General features: G+C 46.0%; 1 protein-coding gene across 5 annotated transcripts in view; it reads left to right on the forward strand.

The window, feature by feature from the left end:
- Positions 1-2,026, forward strand: part of FLI1 (Fli-1 proto-oncogene, ETS transcription factor) — a 119,695-nt gene extending 117,669 nt beyond the window's left edge. For all 5 annotated transcript variants that reach the window (XM_016922259.3, XM_016922257.4, XM_016922258.3 and 2 more), the window contains one exon: positions 72-2,026. In XM_016922259.3, coding sequence (XP_016777748.1) covers positions 72-601 — 530 coding nt within the window. In that variant the 3' untranslated portion in view covers positions 602-2,026. The remainder of the gene's footprint in view (positions 1-71) is intronic.
- Positions 2,027-20,360: the final 18,334 nt, after the last annotated feature.

Below are 20,360 nucleotides of genomic sequence, written 5' to 3' on the forward strand. Positions count from 1 at the left end.
TTAGGGAACTGGGTTCTGCCTTCTCTGGGCTGAGGTGTTCTGTTCTCTCCCATTTGCCTCACGGCCTGCAGGAAGCGGGCAGATCCAGCTGTGGCAATTCCTCCTGGAGCTGCTCTCCGACAGCGCCAACGCCAGCTGTATCACCTGGGAGGGGACCAACGGGGAGTTCAAAATGACGGACCCCGATGAGGTGGCCAGGCGCTGGGGCGAGCGGAAAAGCAAGCCCAACATGAATTACGACAAGCTGAGCCGGGCCCTCCGTTATTACTATGATAAAAACATTATGACCAAAGTGCACGGCAAAAGATATGCTTACAAATTTGACTTCCACGGCATTGCCCAGGCTCTGCAGCCACATCCGACCGAGTCGTCCATGTACAAGTACCCTTCTGACATCTCCTACATGCCTTCCTACCATGCCCACCAGCAGAAGGTGAACTTTGTCCCTCCCCATCCATCCTCCATGCCTGTCACTTCCTCCAGCTTCTTTGGAGCCGCATCACAATACTGGACCTCCCCCACAGGGGGAATCTACCCCAACCCCAACGTCCCCCGCCATCCTAACACCCACGTGCCTTCACACTTAGGCAGCTACTACTAGAAGCTTACTCATCGGTGGCCTTCTAGCTGAAGCCCATCCTGCACACTTACTGGATGCTTTGGACTCAACAGGACATATGTGGCCTTGAAGGGAAGACAAAACTGGATGTTCTTTCTTGTTAGATAGAACCTTTGTATTTGTTCTTTAAAAACATTTTTTTTTAATGTTGGTAATTTTTGCTTCCTCTACCTGAACAAAGAGATGAATAATTCCATGGGCCAGTATGCCAGTTTGAATTCTCAGTCTCCTAGCATCTTGTGAGTTGCATATTAAGATTACTGGAATGGTTAAGTCATGGTTCTGAGAAAGAAGCTGTACGTTTTCTTTATGTTTTTATGACCAAAGCAGTTTCTTGTCAATACACGGGGTTCAGTATGACACAGAATCATGGACTTAACCCGTCACGTTCTGGTTTGAGATTTAGTGACAATAGAGGTGGGAAGCTTATAATCTAATTTTAGGAGGACCAAATTCAGTGGATGGCAACTGGAACATTGATTGTAAGGCCAGTGAAGTTTTCACCCAACTGGAATTTGATGGAAAGAAGGTTTGTGTGTTTAAGACGCCAACGGCATTGCAGAATCCCTCTCAGTGGATAGTATGCACTCAGCTGACCACTCTCTCTAGAAATAGTCAAGATATGAACTAAGAAATTTTAATGCAAATACATACATTCCTGAAAGACGGGGAATTAAATTACTAATTTTTTTTTTTGTTAATGATGACAGTAGTCCCAGAACTTGGAAAAGTTGTAGGGATTTCTAAACTCAAGCAGATTCGCAAGCGCTGTGCGCTTGTCAGACCATCAGACCAGGGCCAATCAATCAGAAGGCAACTTACTGTATAAATTATGCAGAGTTATTTTCCTATATCTCACAGTATTAAAAATAAATAATTAAAAATTAAGAATAAATAAACGAGTTGACCTCGGTCACAAAAGCAGTTTTACTATCGAATCAATCGCTGTTATTTTTTTTAATGTAATTTGTACATCTTTTTTCAATCTGTACATTTGGGCTGTCTGTATGTTTTTATAGCTGGTTTTTAAAAAGCATAATATGACTGTAGCTGAAAAGGAAACAGGGCTGTTTAAGTCACTGACTTATGAGAAAGCAAAGCACTGGTACAGTTATTTAACAGGCATACACAAGCAAGGAAAGATAATCCATTTAGATCTTTAATGCTTTGGAAATGCGTGTAACAGTACTGCAATATTCACAGCTCTGGGAAAAACAACGAAACTTTCCCTTGTGGAGAGGAGGGATTTTCCTGCTCTATATAAGCAACATATTTTTAGACATTAAAATATATATAATTTTGCAGGTAATTGTTGACTTTTTTAACTATATTAAGTGTTAAGCTGACAACTGTCAATGAAGACCATGTTGTAAAATAATTTGACTAAATAAATGGTTCCTTCTCTCAGTGCTGAGGACAGTTTTCTTATTTACCACCCCCGTTAGGTCAAAGGGTTTTCCCTGGGGAACTTTCCTATTTACTTCTTGCACTATCAAGAATTTTTCAAATGTACATACTGCAGTACAGCAGAAGGTAAAAAATCAGTGTGGTTTTTCATTGTTGTTGATGATGTTTGTAGTGTTTTTGTGTGTGTGTTATTTAAATCTTCCTCCAACCTAAAAGGGTTTTATAAAACAGCAGCTAAGGCCATGGATAAACCTGTATGTAAGGACTGGAGCAAAGCGAGCTGGTCTATCCAGACTTGTCTGTGAGATTTAACTCTGCAGCCTCCCCTGGGCACTTCAGACCCAGATGGCCACCTTCTGCCACTCCAGCAAAGAATAAGCGCCCTGCTTCCTTCAGGTCTCAGACCAGGACTTTATGGCTCATGCAGATTTTTAAGGTCATTTTTCTTCCCAAGGAAGAAACTTGCCTCCAATTCCTTCACTGTTAGGTAGCTTGTTTTCATTTTCTCTATTTTACAATGAAAAGAGTGAGACCTGGGAAGTCCTTGATTTGCAAGGAATTAGACTCACAGCATTGGTAACCCTAGAATCTTCTTAGGGTAACACTAAGTACCTTCTAGACAACATGTCTACCTAAATGAAATGGGATGTGTTTCAGAACATTTGTCTCCAGTTTTTTTTTTTTAATCTTGCACCCTGCCATTTAAAAAGATGTGTAAAGCACATATTCTCAACATATGCACATTGATTTATAAATCATATATACAAACTGTTACATTATTCTTCATATTAGAAAACAAATACAAAATAGAACATTTTAAATGGTGATATAAAAATAAATTGAAACTGAAATTCTACTGTTTTCCTCCTATTTTCTCTATATTGAATATCCTCTGCTATTAACTCTCAAAACAAAGAAGTTTGTCTTTAGTGAAAAAAGTGTATGCATGTACTGGATTTCTAGTGACTTCCAAGAAAGGAGCAAATTAAAACTTGGTATTAGTGGCCCAAGCATAGAAAGAGGAATGATGAAGGCCAGGTATGTTTAAGAACCAACTAGCTGAATTCTTTGGCAGATCTCCATCTTAGCCATGCAATTTCCCCATCAATTTTGAAATCTGCAAAGTATTCATTAGGGAAAATGGAGGCATATATTTCTGAGTGCTGTAAGAAGATGCTCAGCCCATTAGTTCATTCTTTTAAAGGTTTTCTTTATGTGTCCTACTCAAACACTGGCTCAGGCTCATCTTCTCTACAGAGTCATAGAGCTTTAGCCAAATCTCGCCCCCTGAATATGTTCCACAGTGATTTGTCCTATGCCTCAGAAGCTGGCCCACTGGCTGACAGGACTGGGGCACCATTTTCTCCTCATAAGCATTTGTACAGAGGGGGGACTGGCATTTGGTCCCCTGCAATGCCCAGATTGAACGTTTGCTAGCTGGCTCCAGGGCATGCAGCGGACTAGTCCCAGAGGACAAACAGAATCTTTGCCCTCCTGGCTGCTAGTCCAGTCTTTTCCCTGCTGGATCATTCTGTGCCTGTGCCATGAGGTTTCTGCCATCTAACAAACAGCGCCAGCCAAGCAAAGCGGGCATGCAGGCCTGCAAGTGGTTCTCATGGAAGCTGATCCTCCCCACAGTTTGGGACACTGACCAACAGTCCTTTAGCAGGAGGTTGTCTTAGTCCATTTGGTCTGCTATAACAAACTACCATAGACTGGGTGGCTCATAAAAACAGGACTTTATTTCTCACAGTTCTGGAGGCTGGGAAGTCCAAGATCAAGGTGCCAGCAGATTCAGTGTCTGGTGAGGGCCCTTGCCTTGGTTTATAGAGGGAACCTTCTCACTGTGTGCTGATATGGTGTAAGGGGCAAGGGAATGCTCTGGGGTCTCTTTCATAAGGGAATTAATCCCACTCTTGAGTGCTCCACCCTCATGCCCTAATCACCTCCAAATACCTTCACATTGGGGATTAGGTTTCAGCATATGAATTTGGGAGAAGGGACAGACACAGTCAGTCTATAGCAGAGGTCATCTTTTTTCAGTGTCGAAAAATGTTGTTGAGTCCCACACAAAGGAAGTTCTATTTTATTTTATTTTGATTTTATTTTATTTGTGGAGATAAGGTATCTCTATGTTGCCCAGGCAGGTCTCAAACTCCTGGCTTCAAGCAATCCTTCCACCTCAACCTCCCAAAGTGTTGGGATTACTGGCGTGAGCCACCACACTGGGCCTATTTTCAATATCTGTTATTTTAAAACATTTTTAATAGTCAACAGCCACTAGAAAATGTAATGACACTTAAAAAGATTGTTATTTTACTTAACCAATAACATCTGCATGCAAGTGAGCAATGAACATACACAATGGGAAATGGATTAAGAGGTTCTCAGATAAGGTTTGCTAGTTTAGACCAAATGAGATCAGGAGGTTCTAGAACACAAGGGAGGAAAGAAGCATCTGTCCACCCCAAGCCAAGTTACTGCCAACCCAAGGCAATGCTTAGTGGAGAAATAAAAACTGAACAAAATGCAGTACTTCATGTGAGAGGTGGTTTCTGTGGACTTGGTTTCTTACCTTATTTCCTCTAATATCTGTTCATTACAAGCATCATGTAAACCTGTTGCCTTAAAAACTCTTGAAAAGGTGTCCTTTGGGGGAATGTGCTTGGGGGAAGCAACCCTTAAGCATGGCTGTCTGCTGCCCAGCCCCACTCCCACACCTTGCTCAGAAGTTCCTCCACCATCAACAGCACCACTGAGCTTGTGTCCAGAAGGCCCTCAGGAGGTCGAGGTAAGAGGATGCTTTGTATCAGTGGGGGCAGGGATGGGAGAGGTAATAAGAACCGGGATGGGGGCCAGGGGAGTGACTGGGTTCTGGTGAGCATACAGAAGCTTTGCTGTTATTCAGGAAGGAATGCAGGTTTTGCAGAAAGCACATTGGGCATTTCATCACGTAGAAAGCTACTGAAACTGACACTACACGCCTTCAGCCAGGGAGTCCCGCGAAGGGATTATGAAAGGCCGGCTTGTTCCAAAACTACAAATCCCAGGCTCCCTCGGGGGATGGACACTTGTGAGAGGAAGTGGGTTAGCCAGTCAAACCTCCAGGGTTTCAGCCAGTTGAGAAAGGATAGGGAGGGAAGTTTTAAAAGGAATGTGGGCCCACAAGCCTGGGATCTGTCTCTCTCTCTCAGTCTGATGCGGCCTCCTGTCTAATTGTTTCAGTCTGTCCGAGCTGGTAAATCCCTAAGCACATAGTCAATTTACACTCAGCTTAAAAGCTCTAGAGGGAGACAGGAAAAATTTCCAGTGAGACCACTCACTCACCTACAACTGCTAGATTAACCTTCTGCATTTTAACTGAGTTAACTCATATGTTTTCTTAGTGGGAGGAAAGAGGCAATTTGAGTAGACAAATGAAAATGAATATAATGCCAGAAACCCTGGGTTCAAATGCTGGCCCTTCCACCTACTGGGTAACTTGTCTTCATCGATTAACTAGGACCTGAGTTATACCTCCTGCACGAGTTTCTGTGAGGCATTGGACGACAGTGTGGAAAACCCATTGTAGACTGCTGTACAGGAGGTTTATGGATAATCATCTTTATCTGCTAGTATTGGCTAGTATTTTTCAAGAACATTCATTAAGTCCTTGGTAGCTGGTGGGCTCCCTGTTTGGGGAGTTCAGTGCAAGGTCATTTTTGTTTTGTGGTCAGAAAGACATTTTCCAAATGGGTGCAAAGTAGGAATAAGTTGGGTTTTCCAGAGAGCCTTTGCATTTTCCCCATCCACAGCCCTCCCAGTGCCCCACTTGGGCTTTTGCCCTTCCTTGGCTCTATGTGTGCACCTAAAGCCAGGGGAGCGTGTGGCCAAGCTGCAGGATGTTGCAAATAAAATGAGATTTTATAAAGGAATGCTAAAAATGTGCTTTGACAGAAATGTTGGATGGGATTTTTCAATCAGCTAAGAAATAGAGGTTGGGAGCTGGGATTTTATGCCCGGCAAGCTCGGAGCTTGATTTTTCCATCTATAAAATGAGGATGATTTAATAACTATACAAGAGTATCACTGGAGTTAAGTAAGATAATGTACATAAAAATGCTCTGTATGTTGAAAAGAACTAGGAAACTGCAAGATCTCCTAGGTATTATTGCCAAGGTCTTACTGTCCTCATTGAGAGGCAACTCCTCTTTACCTTCAAAACTCTGTACAGGTCTCTGTTCCTCTCTGATCTAAGATAGAGTGAAGCCACACTATTCTATTCTATTCTCTTCTATTCTGTATTGTGAATATACATTGTGATTTTTTTAAAAACTGTAAAATCTTGAAATAGTCACAAACTTCCAGAAATTTAGAACAGTACGACGAACAATTTTTAGAGAATCATTTAAGAGAAATTTGCCAAACATGCTTCATCAACCCCAAATGCTTAAGGGTATATGTCATTTAAACAACAACCTTTTCCTACATAGTCCAGTATAATCAAGAGAATCGAATAACTAATGTAAGCGGATTACTCCTATGTAATCCCGAGGCACCATGCACTGTTGGCTGATTGTCACCACTGCAGTCTTTTGGAGCAAAAGGTTCCCATTCTGAAACACTGATTGTGTATAGCTGTCATCTACCATTAGTCTCCCTTGGTCTTTCAGGTCTGTGACAATTTTGAATATGACAGGTCAGGTATTCTGTAGAATGTTCCCCAATTTGGGATTGCTGGTATCTCTTCGCGATTAGATTGAGCCGAGGCTTTTCTGACAGGACCATCGCAGAAGTCATGCTGCCTTCCTCTCCTGTATTCCATTGCGTGGTACATTGTTTCAATGTATCCCATTATTGATGAAGTTCACTCTTTGTTTAAGGTGGTGTCTCCCAGCCTTCTCCTTTGAAAAGTTATTCCTTTACCCTTTGTAATTAATAAGTATTTTGCGGAGGTTTACTTTCAAAATATGTAAATATCCCATTCAACATCAAACTTCAAAGTATTCATTCATTTATTTATATCTCTAAGACTCATGGCTCTCTATTTTATTGAGTGGATATGATCTGTTCTTTAATGATGACATTGTCCCAATGGAAGGATATTCACGCTGGCTTCTGTCTCCTTTGACATGTTCCCATCAGTCTTTAAGTGCTTCCTTACTTTCTCGCACAACAACTTATTTTGGAGTTTCTGCCCTAGCCCTGGAATTAGTCATCTCCTCATGGATTCCTAGTTCTTTTTAGTGGAAAATGCTATTTAGAACCCAATACCTGGGGGATAGATGTGCCAATTGCTAATGGGGTGTCCCTGCTCCCAGGCTCCCTCAGTGTACAGAGCTAGGCAATAGACGTAGATACATACATACACATACATTATATATGTATGTATGTGACTATATGCACTCACGTACATACATACATATACAGTCATGCCTTGATTAATAACGGGGATACATTCTGGAAAATGTGTCCTTAGGTGATTTTACGGTTGTGAATATCATAGAGTGTACTTCACACACCTAGATGGAACAGCCTATGACACACCTAGGCTACATGGTACAGCCTATTGCTCCGAGGCTACAAACATGCACGGCATGTTACTCTACCGAATACTGTAGGTGACTGTAATACAATGGGAAGTATTTGTGTATCTAAACATGGAAAAGGTACAGTAAAAATATGAGGATAAAAGTTAAAAAATGGTACACCTGTATAGGGCACTTACCATGAATGGAGCTTGCAGGACTGCAAATTAATCTGGGTGAGTCAGTGAGTGAGTGGTGAGTGAATGTGAAGGCCTAGGACATAACTGCACACCACTGCAGACTCTGTCAACATTGTACACTCAGGCTACGCTAAATCTACAAAACCTTTTCTTTCTTCAATAATAAATTAACCTTAGCTTACCGTAATTCTTTATAACGTTCTAAATTTTTTAACTCTTTTACTCTTTTGTAATAACATTTAACTTAAAACACAAACACATTGTACAGTATAAAAATATCTTCATATCCTTATTCTATACACTCTTTTTATTTAAAAAATATTTCATTTTACTCCTTGAAATTTTTGTTAGAAACGAAGACGTGAATTCATATTTAGCCTATAACCTGCCTGAGGCTGTTTTACAGTTAACTTTTTAAACACGTAAGTAGGCGTTATCTACGTATATCTAAAATCTATCATTCTAAAATAATGATACATAAACAGTAACATAGTTGTTTACTATCATTATCAAGAATTACGTACTCTACATCTGCTAGACTTTCATAGACTGTCAGGGAAGTAGGTTTGTTCACATCAGCGTCACCACAGACATGAATATTGCATTGCACTTCCACAGGGCATGAGCACCAATGTCATTGGGTGATGGGAATTCTTCACCTCCTTTATAGTCTTGTGGCACCACCATTGCATATGGGGTCTTTCACGGACCTAAACATCGTTATGCAGTGCATGACTGTATATGCTTATACATTTATATCTATATTTATTTCTGCTATCTATATGACTATGCATATACATTTATTTCTGTATTTATTTCTACTATCTATCTATATTGAAACCCTGAGTTCACTCAGAAGCATTCATTTCTAATCCAACACTGGATGTTGATTCCCCTTTTGTGTCTGTAATTCCCTTATTTGACAGTGAAAAGAATGGTTTCCATTAGACATCCTATAAGCCCTTCCTTGTCAATCCTTCTGCATGCACCCAGTCTTCCATCTCTGCTGCACCCCTCACCTCCATGCAACATGTTCATCTCCCTGCATTGGCCCTAAACTCCCATCCAGGCCACCCAACTGCATGGGCACCCTCCTCACCCCACCCCAGGCAGTGCCTCTGTGTGGATATTGTTCTCACCCTGTTCAAGCTCTGATGCCCCAACCCAGGCAACGCCTCCACAGGCAAACCCTCCTCAACCAGCTGTAGCCCTGACAGCCAGGACAGGCTGCACGCCCTGCGTCCCATGCTCTCTTTACTCCACTTGGGCACTAACACTTCCCATCAGGACGCGCCACACGGATGCCCTTCTCACCTTGTTCAGGCTCTGATAGCACTACCCCCTGACACCTGCCTTGCTCTGCTGCACCCATGGCTCCTGGAGTCAAGACTTCAGTGGGAGGGGGAGGAAGAGGGAAGGAAGGGGAAGGAAGAAGGGAAGATGCATGCTTACACGTTTACAACAGCACATATCTCATTGGGTGTGTGTATGTGTTGCCCATGCATGGCAAAAAGGGACCACAAGATCCATTAAACTGTGGTTTTGCCTGCTTCCATATTCTCTCTCTCTCTCACACACACACACACACACACACACACCCTTGTGCCTTTTGAGATGCAGAATCTGGCAAGCAGTTAGAGAAAGGAGAGAAAGAGATGAAGGAGTAGTTAACCAAAGAGGCTAACAAGATAATAAGGAACGAGGCACAGACAAGTGGAGAAAATGAAATGTTAAAATCTTGTTTTAGGTGTGCAGGGGAGAAATTGGAAGGGGGGAAGGGGAACAGAGTGTGGCTGGTAAGGATGAAAAAGCAATGTTCTGGGTTATAACGTTAATGTTTTTGATAGAGGCTGGGGTGAAGAATGCATGGCTTTTTAATTATTTTTGGTTGTTGTGTTCTGTCAAGAGAGAGTAATACAAGACCCCAGGATCTATTTGTATCTGAAGTCTGTGTCCTCCATTAGACAATAAGGGAATGAAGGGCAGAAACTTTGTCTAACTCCTTCTTTATAAGCCAGTGCCTGGCTTCTAGAAAGATCCAGAACATGTCTATTTGTCAAACTGCACCTGCTGGACAAAACGTGTCCGAACCCAATACAGCTGCCCAGAAATTCTGAGGGAAGCATGAGCTGTCCGTTCTGCTCAGTTACTGTTAATTCCGGAAATACACAGAGAAAATAAAAATCACGGGAGATGCAGTTAAAGTATGGAGCTAGACCACTGTTAAAACTTGCCAGCAATTTTTACCAAGCCAATCTTTGGTGTTAATTGGTTTCCCCAGAAGATGCAATATCTCTTTCCCCACTGATGATTATATTGCCCAGAGCCGCTGGCTTTCAGAAATGTTTAATCAAGCATTGCATATATTCAAGCAATACCTTCCAGACACCTCAGCTTTTCTTGACAGCGTTACCTTCCTTCGCTCTTTCTTTGTCTCTTTTAGGAACATCAAATCATCCAGTGATTTTCTGCATAACTCAAAGTTTTGTCATTTAGAAAAAAAATCATAACAGAACAGATAACCATTAGGAAACCAATTTGCATCAGACATCCATTTGAGAAGTTTAAAATGTGGGGAATGCAAACTCTACCCATAGGGACTTAGTCTGTAGGGAAGAAATATGAACTTGCCACTAATTTCTGAATAGCAAAATTAATTCAGTTATAGCTAGATCTGCCTTCATAAGGATATTTCTGATGCTTCTCAGCCTGTTCCTTTTATACTGAATATTTACAAACTTCAGTGATCACCTGATCAGAGTCCAAGACACAAAACTCAAATGAATCCAATTTTTCAAGTGGCTTCAACCCAGCAACCAAATCATAGGGTTGCCATTTGTGCTCAAAGCCAACACTCCAAGGTTTTGTGTAGATGAGAATGAAGAGGGAGAAGGTGAGAAAAGAAGCCATTTCCTGCCAAGCGCGGTGGCTCATGCCTGGAATTGTAGCACTTTGGTAGGCTGAGGCGGGTGGATTGCTAAGGTCAGGAGTTCAAGACCAGCCTGGCCAACATGGTGAAACCCTGTCTCTACTAAAAATACAAAAATTAGCTAAGCGCGGTGGTGCACGCCTGTAATCCCAGCTATTCAGGAGATTCAGGAGGCAAAGGCAGGAGGATCGCTTGAATCCGGGAGGTGGAGGTTGCAGTGAGCTGAGATGGCATCATTGTATGCCAGCCTGGGCGACAGAGTGAGACTTGGTCTCAAAAAAAATAAAAAAAAATAAAATAAAAAATAAAGGTGTTTCCATCCCCACAAAGAGCTATGTCACCAAAGACACAGGCATCCCCTATGACGTCCTGCTCATTTAGGAAACCCATATTCCTAGAAGATCAAAGCCCATTACCTCTGAGGAAGTTTGATTAATTCCGGGAGGGATATTATGGGCATTTGTGGAGTTTCCAGAAAACTCAAAAGAGCCATAAAAATCGTATTTACATACAACATTCATCTAGGTTAAATTTCTTTGCAAGAAGTGTCTAATTCTCAAGAGATCAGCTATTCAGCTTGCTGGGAGCTAATTACAAATGGTCCCTTAGCTTTGCGCAGTCAACTGGCCAAAAGGCAATGGAGAGGAAATTGGAGTTAAGACAACTGCAGTCGGTCCCTGAAGGGAGCCTATTCTACTGCCAGCATTCTGGCTAATCAGAATGGATACAGATGGACAAGTATCCTTTATGCATGAGGGCCTGCTGGTTTTCCTGGGCGAGAATATGACAGAAAGTCGGGGGGCTGATGCTGGGTTTCCAGGAAATCAGCTTAATGATTTAATGGAAAAATATAGTTTAGCAAGAGACATAGCAAATCTAGGTGAAAACCGTCTCTCACTAAACCCTCAACCTTTCTGATCTCTGAGAAAATGGAAAGATTGGCCTAACCATGGAATTTCCTGGTCTTGGTGGATTTATAACTGAAGCTTCAGCAGATGACCCGAGCCATAACTGCTGGCTGCACAGCAAATTCAATTATCCCAAATTCCAACACACCTCCCCTCTTCCTGCCCCTCACCCCTTTCTTATCATAATCTTTTCTGGGCCATCAACCCCCACTGGGTTGTCTGAGCCCAAGTTTAATTTCTCTGCAAGCTCTGAACTAAGAATCGATGCTGAAGACGTCTCATCGAGGAAGAAAGCCACATTCTTCATGGAGAGCAGTGACATAATTTCAGACCCAGCCTGGCCTAACCAGTACAAAGAGTAAGTAAATCAGTCCTGTCCCCTTTTTTCTAGCCATCTCCAAGGACAAAGAAAACAGCATTAGGATACACAAAGTAATTTTTCTAACAGCATGGAAGCCCTTACTGTTAATGAAGGGAAACTTTTGAAACAGTTTTATCTGCTGAGGTTTTAATCACCATAATGCATACCACATACCTGTGATTGGTCTCCCCGCTCTCAACCTGGCCACATATGGTCAGAGAACATCCCTTCATTATTTAGAGTGGCTTCATAGAACATGGCTCCTTTGAGTTGATAGGCATTCATGCAGGCTTCCTGGAATACTGGGAATTTACTGTCAAACAGCCATGGCAATGAGGGAGACAGGAACCTCAGGAGAACAGGAACTCTTGGAGGGACAGCCTCCTGGCGCTGGAACAAAAAAGTTACCAGTGTCCAAAATGGCAGGTGTTCCTGGGTTCCCATGACTAAGGTCCCTTCTCACAGCTTGCCACTGGTGGTTCGTCTCACTATCATCTTGCCTCAATCTCTCCGTATTTCCCAGTTAAAATGTTTGAGCCGGAAGATCTGGTTTGCCTAGACAGTTACTGCCGGTGAGGTACCCTAATGGGCCAGCCTAGGCCACCCCTATGGCCAAAATCAGAACAGCACCGAGTGCGAGGCCACCTAGGACAGCATCTCCCCAGAGTGGCCCCACTGTCCAGGACTTACAGGTATCCATGCTTCACCCAGAAATCTTATGTTATGGAAAGTCAGCAAATGTCATCTTAGAGAAGGATACTACATCACCACTGGGCCTAGGCTGAAAGGCGGCCTTTAGGAACTAACACTGAGTACTATTGATTTTCATTTCACCCTCGTAACAGCCCAATGAGGCGGGTATTGCCCATCCCAGTTCATCGTTGAGGATTCCGAGGTTCTGAAAGGACACTAGGAGGTGGACTTGGACCCTGGCCTGCCGGCTCCACCCCTGAGATGTTTGGCACTAGCAGCACCTTCTGACTCTTGGCCTCTTCTGCCTGCTCCACGGGAGACAGACGACCCCGGCAGAGAGCTGCCTCCACCACAGAGCTGAAGCACAAAGCCCTTCACAGTTTCCAAGGCCTTTCTTTCCTGTAACATTCGTCACTGCCCATCGTACCCACTGGCTTAATGTCTGTCTCTCTCCACTGGAAGGAGGCTCCACGACGGCACCGCTCTGGTTTTCTTCCCTGGTGATCCCAGCACCTAGAAGGACGCCCGCCCGCTGCCTGTGCTCAGATACGTTCTCAAATGAACAGCTCTCCTGTGACAAGGACACGTTCGGTCCCCACTTTACAAGTAAGGGACACGGCCTCTCAGCAACTCCGGGACTGGAGGGCTAGGGCAGTCTGGGATGCCTCATCCTGCAACGGAGTCCGCGTATGACCACGTAGAAGCTCTCTGGGAGGAAAAAGGAAGCGGTTTGGGAGTTTCTAGAAGTCTACCTCTGCAGCAACATTTGGCCGACCAAAGAAAGGTTTTCGATTTGTTTTATTTTGAGAAAGGTTCCTGGAAGACCCCCCCACCCCACCCAGGGTGGAGACGTCCACCTGGCAGCGCCTCGGCCCAGCTCCGGCCTGACCACCCAGGTTCATCTCCCCCTGCCCGCCGCCTCCCACCCCCCGCCAGGCCCCTCCTCCAGCCGTCTGTGAATCCAGCCCATTTAAAATTCCCTTTGAAAAGATCTCTGTTGGGGTGAGTTCCGTGGGCTCTGCCGAGAGAGGGCAGATTATCTGAAAATAGGTGTTATTGATTACAACCAAGTGGTCTTTGTGGAAAGGGGTCCACTTGAACCAAAATAAATATTTGCCATTACAAAGAACAAGCCGGTCCCTGTTGCGGGCGGGGGCGTCCTCGGCCCTCTCTGGCCCCCTCGGCCCAGGAGCTACGAGAGCGCGGATTGTGTTTCCCCGGCGAGGACAGGGACGCGCGCGGGCGGGGAGCAGGGGCCCGGTGGCTCCGACGCCGGAGGCTTGCGGCCCAGGGCCGGCGAGCTCGGGATTGTATTTTCTTTGGCTTTCTGGCGCGCTCCTTATTATTTATTTCTTTTCCTTCTGTTTTATTTTTATTTTCAAGTTGCCGGCCAGGCTGGATGCCGTCCATTCACCCCGCTGCCTTGGAGCGCTGCGCGCAGACAGCCGGAGCCGGCTCGGGCTCAGCCCCGGGGGTGGGGGGCAGCCGAGGGCGCGCGGGGCGGGGTACTCCGGGAGCAGCTCCGGGTGGGGGGCAGCCTTGGGCACAGGGAGGTGGGGGGAACTCAGGGGGCAGCTCCGGGTGGGGGGTGGCCGAGGGCGCTGGGGGCCGGGGGATACAGGGGACAGCTCGGGAGCAGCCGGGTGGGGGTGGCCGAGGGCGCGGGGAGCAGCTTGGGGGTTTGGGGCAGCCTTGGGCGAGGGAATGTTGGGGGACGCAGGGGGCAGCTTGGGTGGGGGTGGCCGAGGGTGCTGGGAGCCACAGGGGGCCAGGGCTGGGGAGAACAGGGGCACCGCGGGGTTGGAGGGAGGCCGCCAGGCTGTGTGCCTGCCTGGCTGGGGCGACAGGAATCCATCTTGGCAGTGGGTGCCTCCGCGGTCCAGGGATCTCGTGACCCGGCAGTAACAATTTGGTTTTCCTGAAAAGATGATGGTAATTCGGTGTAAGACCTGGGGGTAGGAGGCAGCTGAAACTTGGACCCCCACTGGAGTCCCCTTCTTCCATTCTTTTCTCCCTGCTTTGTGCCCAGGGGGTGCACAGACCTTCCCCTCGAGGGTGCTCGTGGGCGGCATCCCGCGGGAGCCGGAGCCTCTGAGAGGTCTCCTCCTGCCCCTGGAGATCCCACCCTCACCTCTCTGGAGCCGCTGGTGGATGGCGGAGTGGCGGGTGGGGGGGATCTATGGAGAGAGTGGGATCCCATTCTCTGTTAGTGTGGAGACTAGAGGCTTTGGGGAGCCACCGTGCCCCCGCCCCCAGCCAGAGTGGATTGTCCAGGACCCAGTGTGGAGGGCTAGAGGCTGAGAAGGAGGGAGCAGGAGGCCTAATTCCGGTGGCTCTAGAAGGCAGACAGGAAAAGCTGGGGTCAGAAAGAAGGGAGAGGGGGAAACAGAAAGAACGTGGAGTAAACCATTCCTGCCAAGTGCGGATCACCGGAGAGCTGAGCAGCTGGGCTGATGGAGTGGGAGAGGGTTGGACAAAGAACTACAGCTACCAGGACCTTGTGTCATACACAGGACCCGGCTTCCCCCGCTGGGCTGCAAATCACAAACTCCTTCCTAACCCCAGCTTCCTCTTACATGGCTGAAGAAGGCATTCCTGGTGTTTTTGGCTTTCTGGCGCGTTCCTTATTATTTATTTCTTTTCCCTCTTATTATTTGTTTCTTTTCCCTCTTATTATTTCTTTCTTTTCCCTCCGTTTTATTATTTCTCTCTCTGCCTCTGTCTCTGTTTGGCAACTATTTCCCTCCTCCCCAAATCCTGGCAAGATCTACCATCAGCCCAGTGTGCATGGGCAGCCTGCCCCAGGCCAGCCCCTTAGAGCCAGGATGACTTTCCAGTGAGAAGGGACCCCAGGGCATGGAAGGACCCTGGCATGGGAGGAGGAGGAAGGACTGCTCTCCGTGGAGGCTTCAACTTCCCCCTGGGAAGTCACTTCCGGTAGGAAAACCTGGCTGCCTTACCCCTGTTTCCTCCAAGCCACAGCTAATGAGGAATAGTTACCGACCTCCCATCCCAGCATGAGGTCTGCCTAAGCGTGGGAAGTGGAAAGTGTCCTGTAAAGGTGGAAACTTGTCAGCAGCCTCAGCAGGCAGAGCAGGGCCTAGGGTTGTGAGGAAGAGATGGCTCTGCAGAAGACGATTGCTCTTTGCAGCTAGGTTCTGGCAGTCCCTGCACCAACCTATGAACACATTGGGTGGCAACCAAAAGCAGATAACTGTAGAGCTAAAAGTGACCTTTAGGGGCATGTAATCCACCGGTTCTACCACTTGTTGTAAAACCAGAGTCCAGCTAGATGTGCTGGCTTACACCTGGAATCCCAATGCTTTGGGAGGCTGAGGCAGGAGGATCACTTGTGGCAGGTGTTCAAGGCTGCAATGAATTATGATCATGCCACATTGCATGTCAGCCTGGGCTATGGAGCAAGAGGCCCACTCAAAGAAGCACCAAAAAACCAGAAAACAAAACAAAATAACAGAGACCGATGTCCAGGTCTTTGGAAACCCCCAGGGCACCAGAAAATCCTGACTCCAGAGGTCGGCAGAGGGGCCCGGGGATTCTGTTTTAATAACACGTGCTCTCAGGTGACTGTATCCACTGCTAGGCCCAACGGATATCCCCTGCTAGGCCCGAAAGATACCCTCAGTGGTGAGCTGGTAAATGTTAGCAGCTGGCCCCTGAGGGGGGGCAAACATGGGTGATACAGTTTGGCTGTGTCCCCACCCAAATCTCATCTTGAATTGTAGTTCCCGTAATCCCCACATATCGTGGGAGGGACCTGGTAGGAGGTAATTGAATCATGGGGACGGTTACCCTCATGCTGTTCTATGATAGTGAGTGAGTTCTCACGAGATCTGATGGTTCTACAAGGAGCTTTTCCCCCTTGGCTTGGCAATTCTCCTTGCTGCCACCCTGTGAAGAAGAATATGTTTGCTTCCCCTTCTGCCATGATTGTAAGTTTCCTGAGGCCTCCCCAGCCATGCTGAACTGTGAGTCAACTAAACCTCTTTCCTTTATGAATTACTCAGTCTTGGGTATGTCTTTATTAGCAGCGTGAGAACAGACTAATACAGTAGGCCCTGAGTGATCACATTTGCCGATTCCCAAGACATAAGCTTTCCGCCACCACTGGTGTCAGGGTGCCAGCATGACACTGAATCCAGAGCTAGGAAAAGATGCACCCATCAGCTCTTTACAGGAATGCTCCCACCCCCTAGGGGCCACAAAACTGAAGTGACAGCTCCTTGGGGACAGAGCCAGGAGAGGATTCTGGATCCAGGGGCCTTCCCCACCACACTGCACTGCTTCCTAGTTAGTCACTGCCCTCTTGCTTAGCAGAAATCATGACCAAGCAGCTCAGGGATGGCCCTGGTCAAAGGCAGGGCCAGAATGAAATCAGGAAGCTGAAAAAGAAACAAAAGCACAGTCGGTCTTTCCTTCCTCTTCACTTTGCAACAGAGGCCTCAAGAGTGTGGGTGACCGGGTAGGAGAGAGCCTGACTGCCCACGCTTGTGTTCTCCGAGGGGAAAGTGGAAAAGGCAAGAGAATGATTCTGGGAAGTGGACATAGAGTATTGGCAAAACTCAGAGGCCACAGAGAACAGCATTCTTGCCAGCTGGCCTGAGCCGATTCCACCCAGGGCCTTGGAGGTGCGGTGGCAGTGCTGTAATGGGCGTGGAGAAATGGGTGTGGAAAGCAGGGTCAACTTGAGAGAAATGGGACAAAGAGAAGACTGTGCTTTACTTTTTTGTGTTTCATTCAGAGCCTACCATAAGAAAACCCCAGAAATTGAGTTCACGTGAAAACTAGTTAAAAAACAAAAGCTAAGATCCTGCGGAGCTTGGAGGTTCGGAGGTGGCTGCTATTTGGAAACTCCCCTTGCATGGAGTCAGGTGGCTCATTGTTCAGGCTGCCGTCTGTTCTTCTTCACCTGCAGCTCCAGTTCGTGGAGTTGTAGGATGATAGGATTCATTTTAGAGATGAGAGAACCAGCGACCCAGAAAGGTAACATCTTCTTCCCAGATTGCACTGCTATTTACTGGAATTCAAATTTACCAGATCTAATCCAGGCCCAGAATTTCATCTAGCTCCACTACAATGTCCTCTCAATTACCTTTTGTCAAAAATTATGATAAAAGAAATGTATTGTCATGATAGAAAATCTGTAAAATTCAGAATATTAGAAATATTAGAAGTATTAGAAACCCCGGGTCTAGTGGAAGTGACTCACAGCATGATCCGGTCAGCTTCGGGTGGGAGCATAGTGGTCATACTGGTCATCTGAGCTGTGGGTTTCTCATTTGTCCTAGCAGAGGATATCTGTTGGGCCTGGCAGTGGATACAGTCACCTGACAGCACATGTTATGAAAACAGAATCCCCGGGCCCCTCTGCAGACCTCTGGAGTCAGGATTTTCTGGTGCCCTGGGGGTTTTCAAAGACCTGGACATCGGTCTCTGTTATTTGATGACTAGTATGCTCCCACCCAAAGCTGATCAGATCATGCTGTGAGTCACTTCCACTAGACCTGGGGTTCTCAGGAGTCAGCATTCTCAGAGTCACCAGGAGAGCTTAGGAAAATTCCTGTGACAATCCCAAGGCCCAGATTGTCCCCCTACAGCCAATAAGGCAGACTCAAAGGGTTGAGGAGTGGCAAGCAGCAGTAGTTTCTGAGGCTCTCGGATGATGCCAATGTGTGTCCGAGATTGAAGGCCACTGGCCTAGAATATTCTCCACCCAAGTCTGCATGACTGGGTCCTTCTTCCTATGGCTTGGCCCTCGGTGGCTCCTCCTCAGGGAGGCCTCCCCTCACCACTTGGTCTGAGGAAACACCCTCCCTGTGAGTTGTTCTCCACGTCATCACACTTGTGTATTTTCTTGTATCGCTATTTGAATTTTTTTTTTTTTTTTTTTTTGACATAGAGTCTGGCTCTGTCACCCAGGCTGGAGTGCAGTGGTGTGATCACAGCTCACTGCAGCCTCCACCTCCTAGACTCAGGTGATTCTCCCACCCCAGCCTCTTGAGTAGCTGGTACTGCAAGTGTGCACCACCATGCCTGGCTAATTTTTGTACTGTTTGTAGAGACGGGTTTTCACCATGTTGCCCAGGCTGGTCTCAAACTTTTGGGTTCAAGTGATCCGCCCACCTCAGTCTCTCAAGGTAGGACTACAGGCGTGTGCTACCATGCCGGACTATTTTTTCCATTTTTTTGTAGAGATGGAGTCTCGCTATGTTGCCAGGCTGGTCTCAAACTCCTGGGCTCAAGTGATCCTCCTACCTGGGCCTCCCAAAGTGCTTGGATTATAGGCATGAGCCAGCGCGCCCAGCCTGTTTGAAATTATTTTAAATGTATGCATGCATTGCTTATTTTCTGTCTCCCTCCTCTAGGAAGTCAGTCCACGAAGGTGGGCCCTGGACTGTCTTTGTTGTTCTATCCCAGGGGCCTCAGCAGGCCCCAGTGCCGCAGGCTCTCAAAACACATTTGATGAGTGAATGATAGAGTGAGTGAATAAGTGAAAGAATGAATTTATGTTTACTTCTGAGTCTTTTTGGGTACACGTATATGCACATATATATGCAACAAAATTCTACATTTTAAAAAACATTTCACACTGAAAACCTTTTTTAGCTAAAAAAATGTTTATAATTTCTGGTACACACTTCTTTCATTTGATGTTTTGAGGACATTGTCTAAAATCATTCCTTATTTTTAAGATGTGGTGTATGGAGTGTTGTGCTCTCACATCCTGAACTTTGGACACATTTCCTCTTCCTGGACTCCCCTCCACCCATCATTTGTCTAACTCTTCCTTTTGCTTCACATTTCAGTTCCATGTCTTTTTCTCAGAGAAGCTCTCTCTCCTCAGTGCCTCACACTAGGTAAGGATGCCTTGTGCCAATTCTCCCCTCTGACATTGGTGTGCCCTGTCAGCTGCCCCAAGAATATGAGCTCCATGGAGCTCCTAGTGTATTTTATTTTCTAAATGTGTCTGTAGGACATTGCTCAGTGCCCAAATGTTTGTTTAAAATAGCAGGCTGGGCGCAGTGGCTCACGCCTGTAATCCCAGCACTTTGGGAGACCGAGGCAGATGGATCACGAGGTCAGGAGTTTGAGACCAGCCTGACCAACATGGTGAAACCCCATCTCTACTAAAAATACAAAAAATTAGCCGAGAGTGTTGGAGCATGCCTGTAATCCCAGCTACTCAGGAGGCTGAGGCAGGAGAATCGCTTGAACCCGGGAGGTGGAGGTTGCAGTGAGCTGAGATCGCATCACTGCACTCCAGCCTGGGTGACAGGAGGGAGATTCCGTCTCAAAAAAAAAAAAAAAAAAATAGCGTAGCATTTCACACTGCATTAACTGATTTCCCTGTCATAGTACACTTAGGCTTTTCACCCCTACACATAATCCTGCAACAAACATGCGTTTATGTGAATTCATCTATTAGGTGTCTGTGGTAAAAATAATCCCTTAACAAGGAATATGACTTTGTGGTTAATTCTGTGTCATGTGTTTTACTAATTGATCTTCTCAACAGCCACATGGGGTTGGTTTCATTATCATCAGCTTACGAATGAGAAACCCACAACTCAGAGAGGGTAAGTGAGTTACCAAATTCATATGAAAGCAACTGAAAAAGAATTTGGACTCAGGCTTCCGGGAGATAGGAGCTGGCCTGTTCCTGGGGAAGCCCATGAATTTTGACCCAGACTAACCTGTGCTTTCAAAAGTACCTGTTC

The sequence above is a fragment of the Pan troglodytes genome, chromosome 9, assembly GCF_028858775.2.
Source record: "Pan troglodytes isolate AG18354 chromosome 9, NHGRI_mPanTro3-v2.0_pri, whole genome shotgun sequence".
Classification (NCBI taxonomy): domain Eukaryota; kingdom Metazoa; phylum Chordata; class Mammalia; order Primates; family Hominidae; genus Pan; species Pan troglodytes.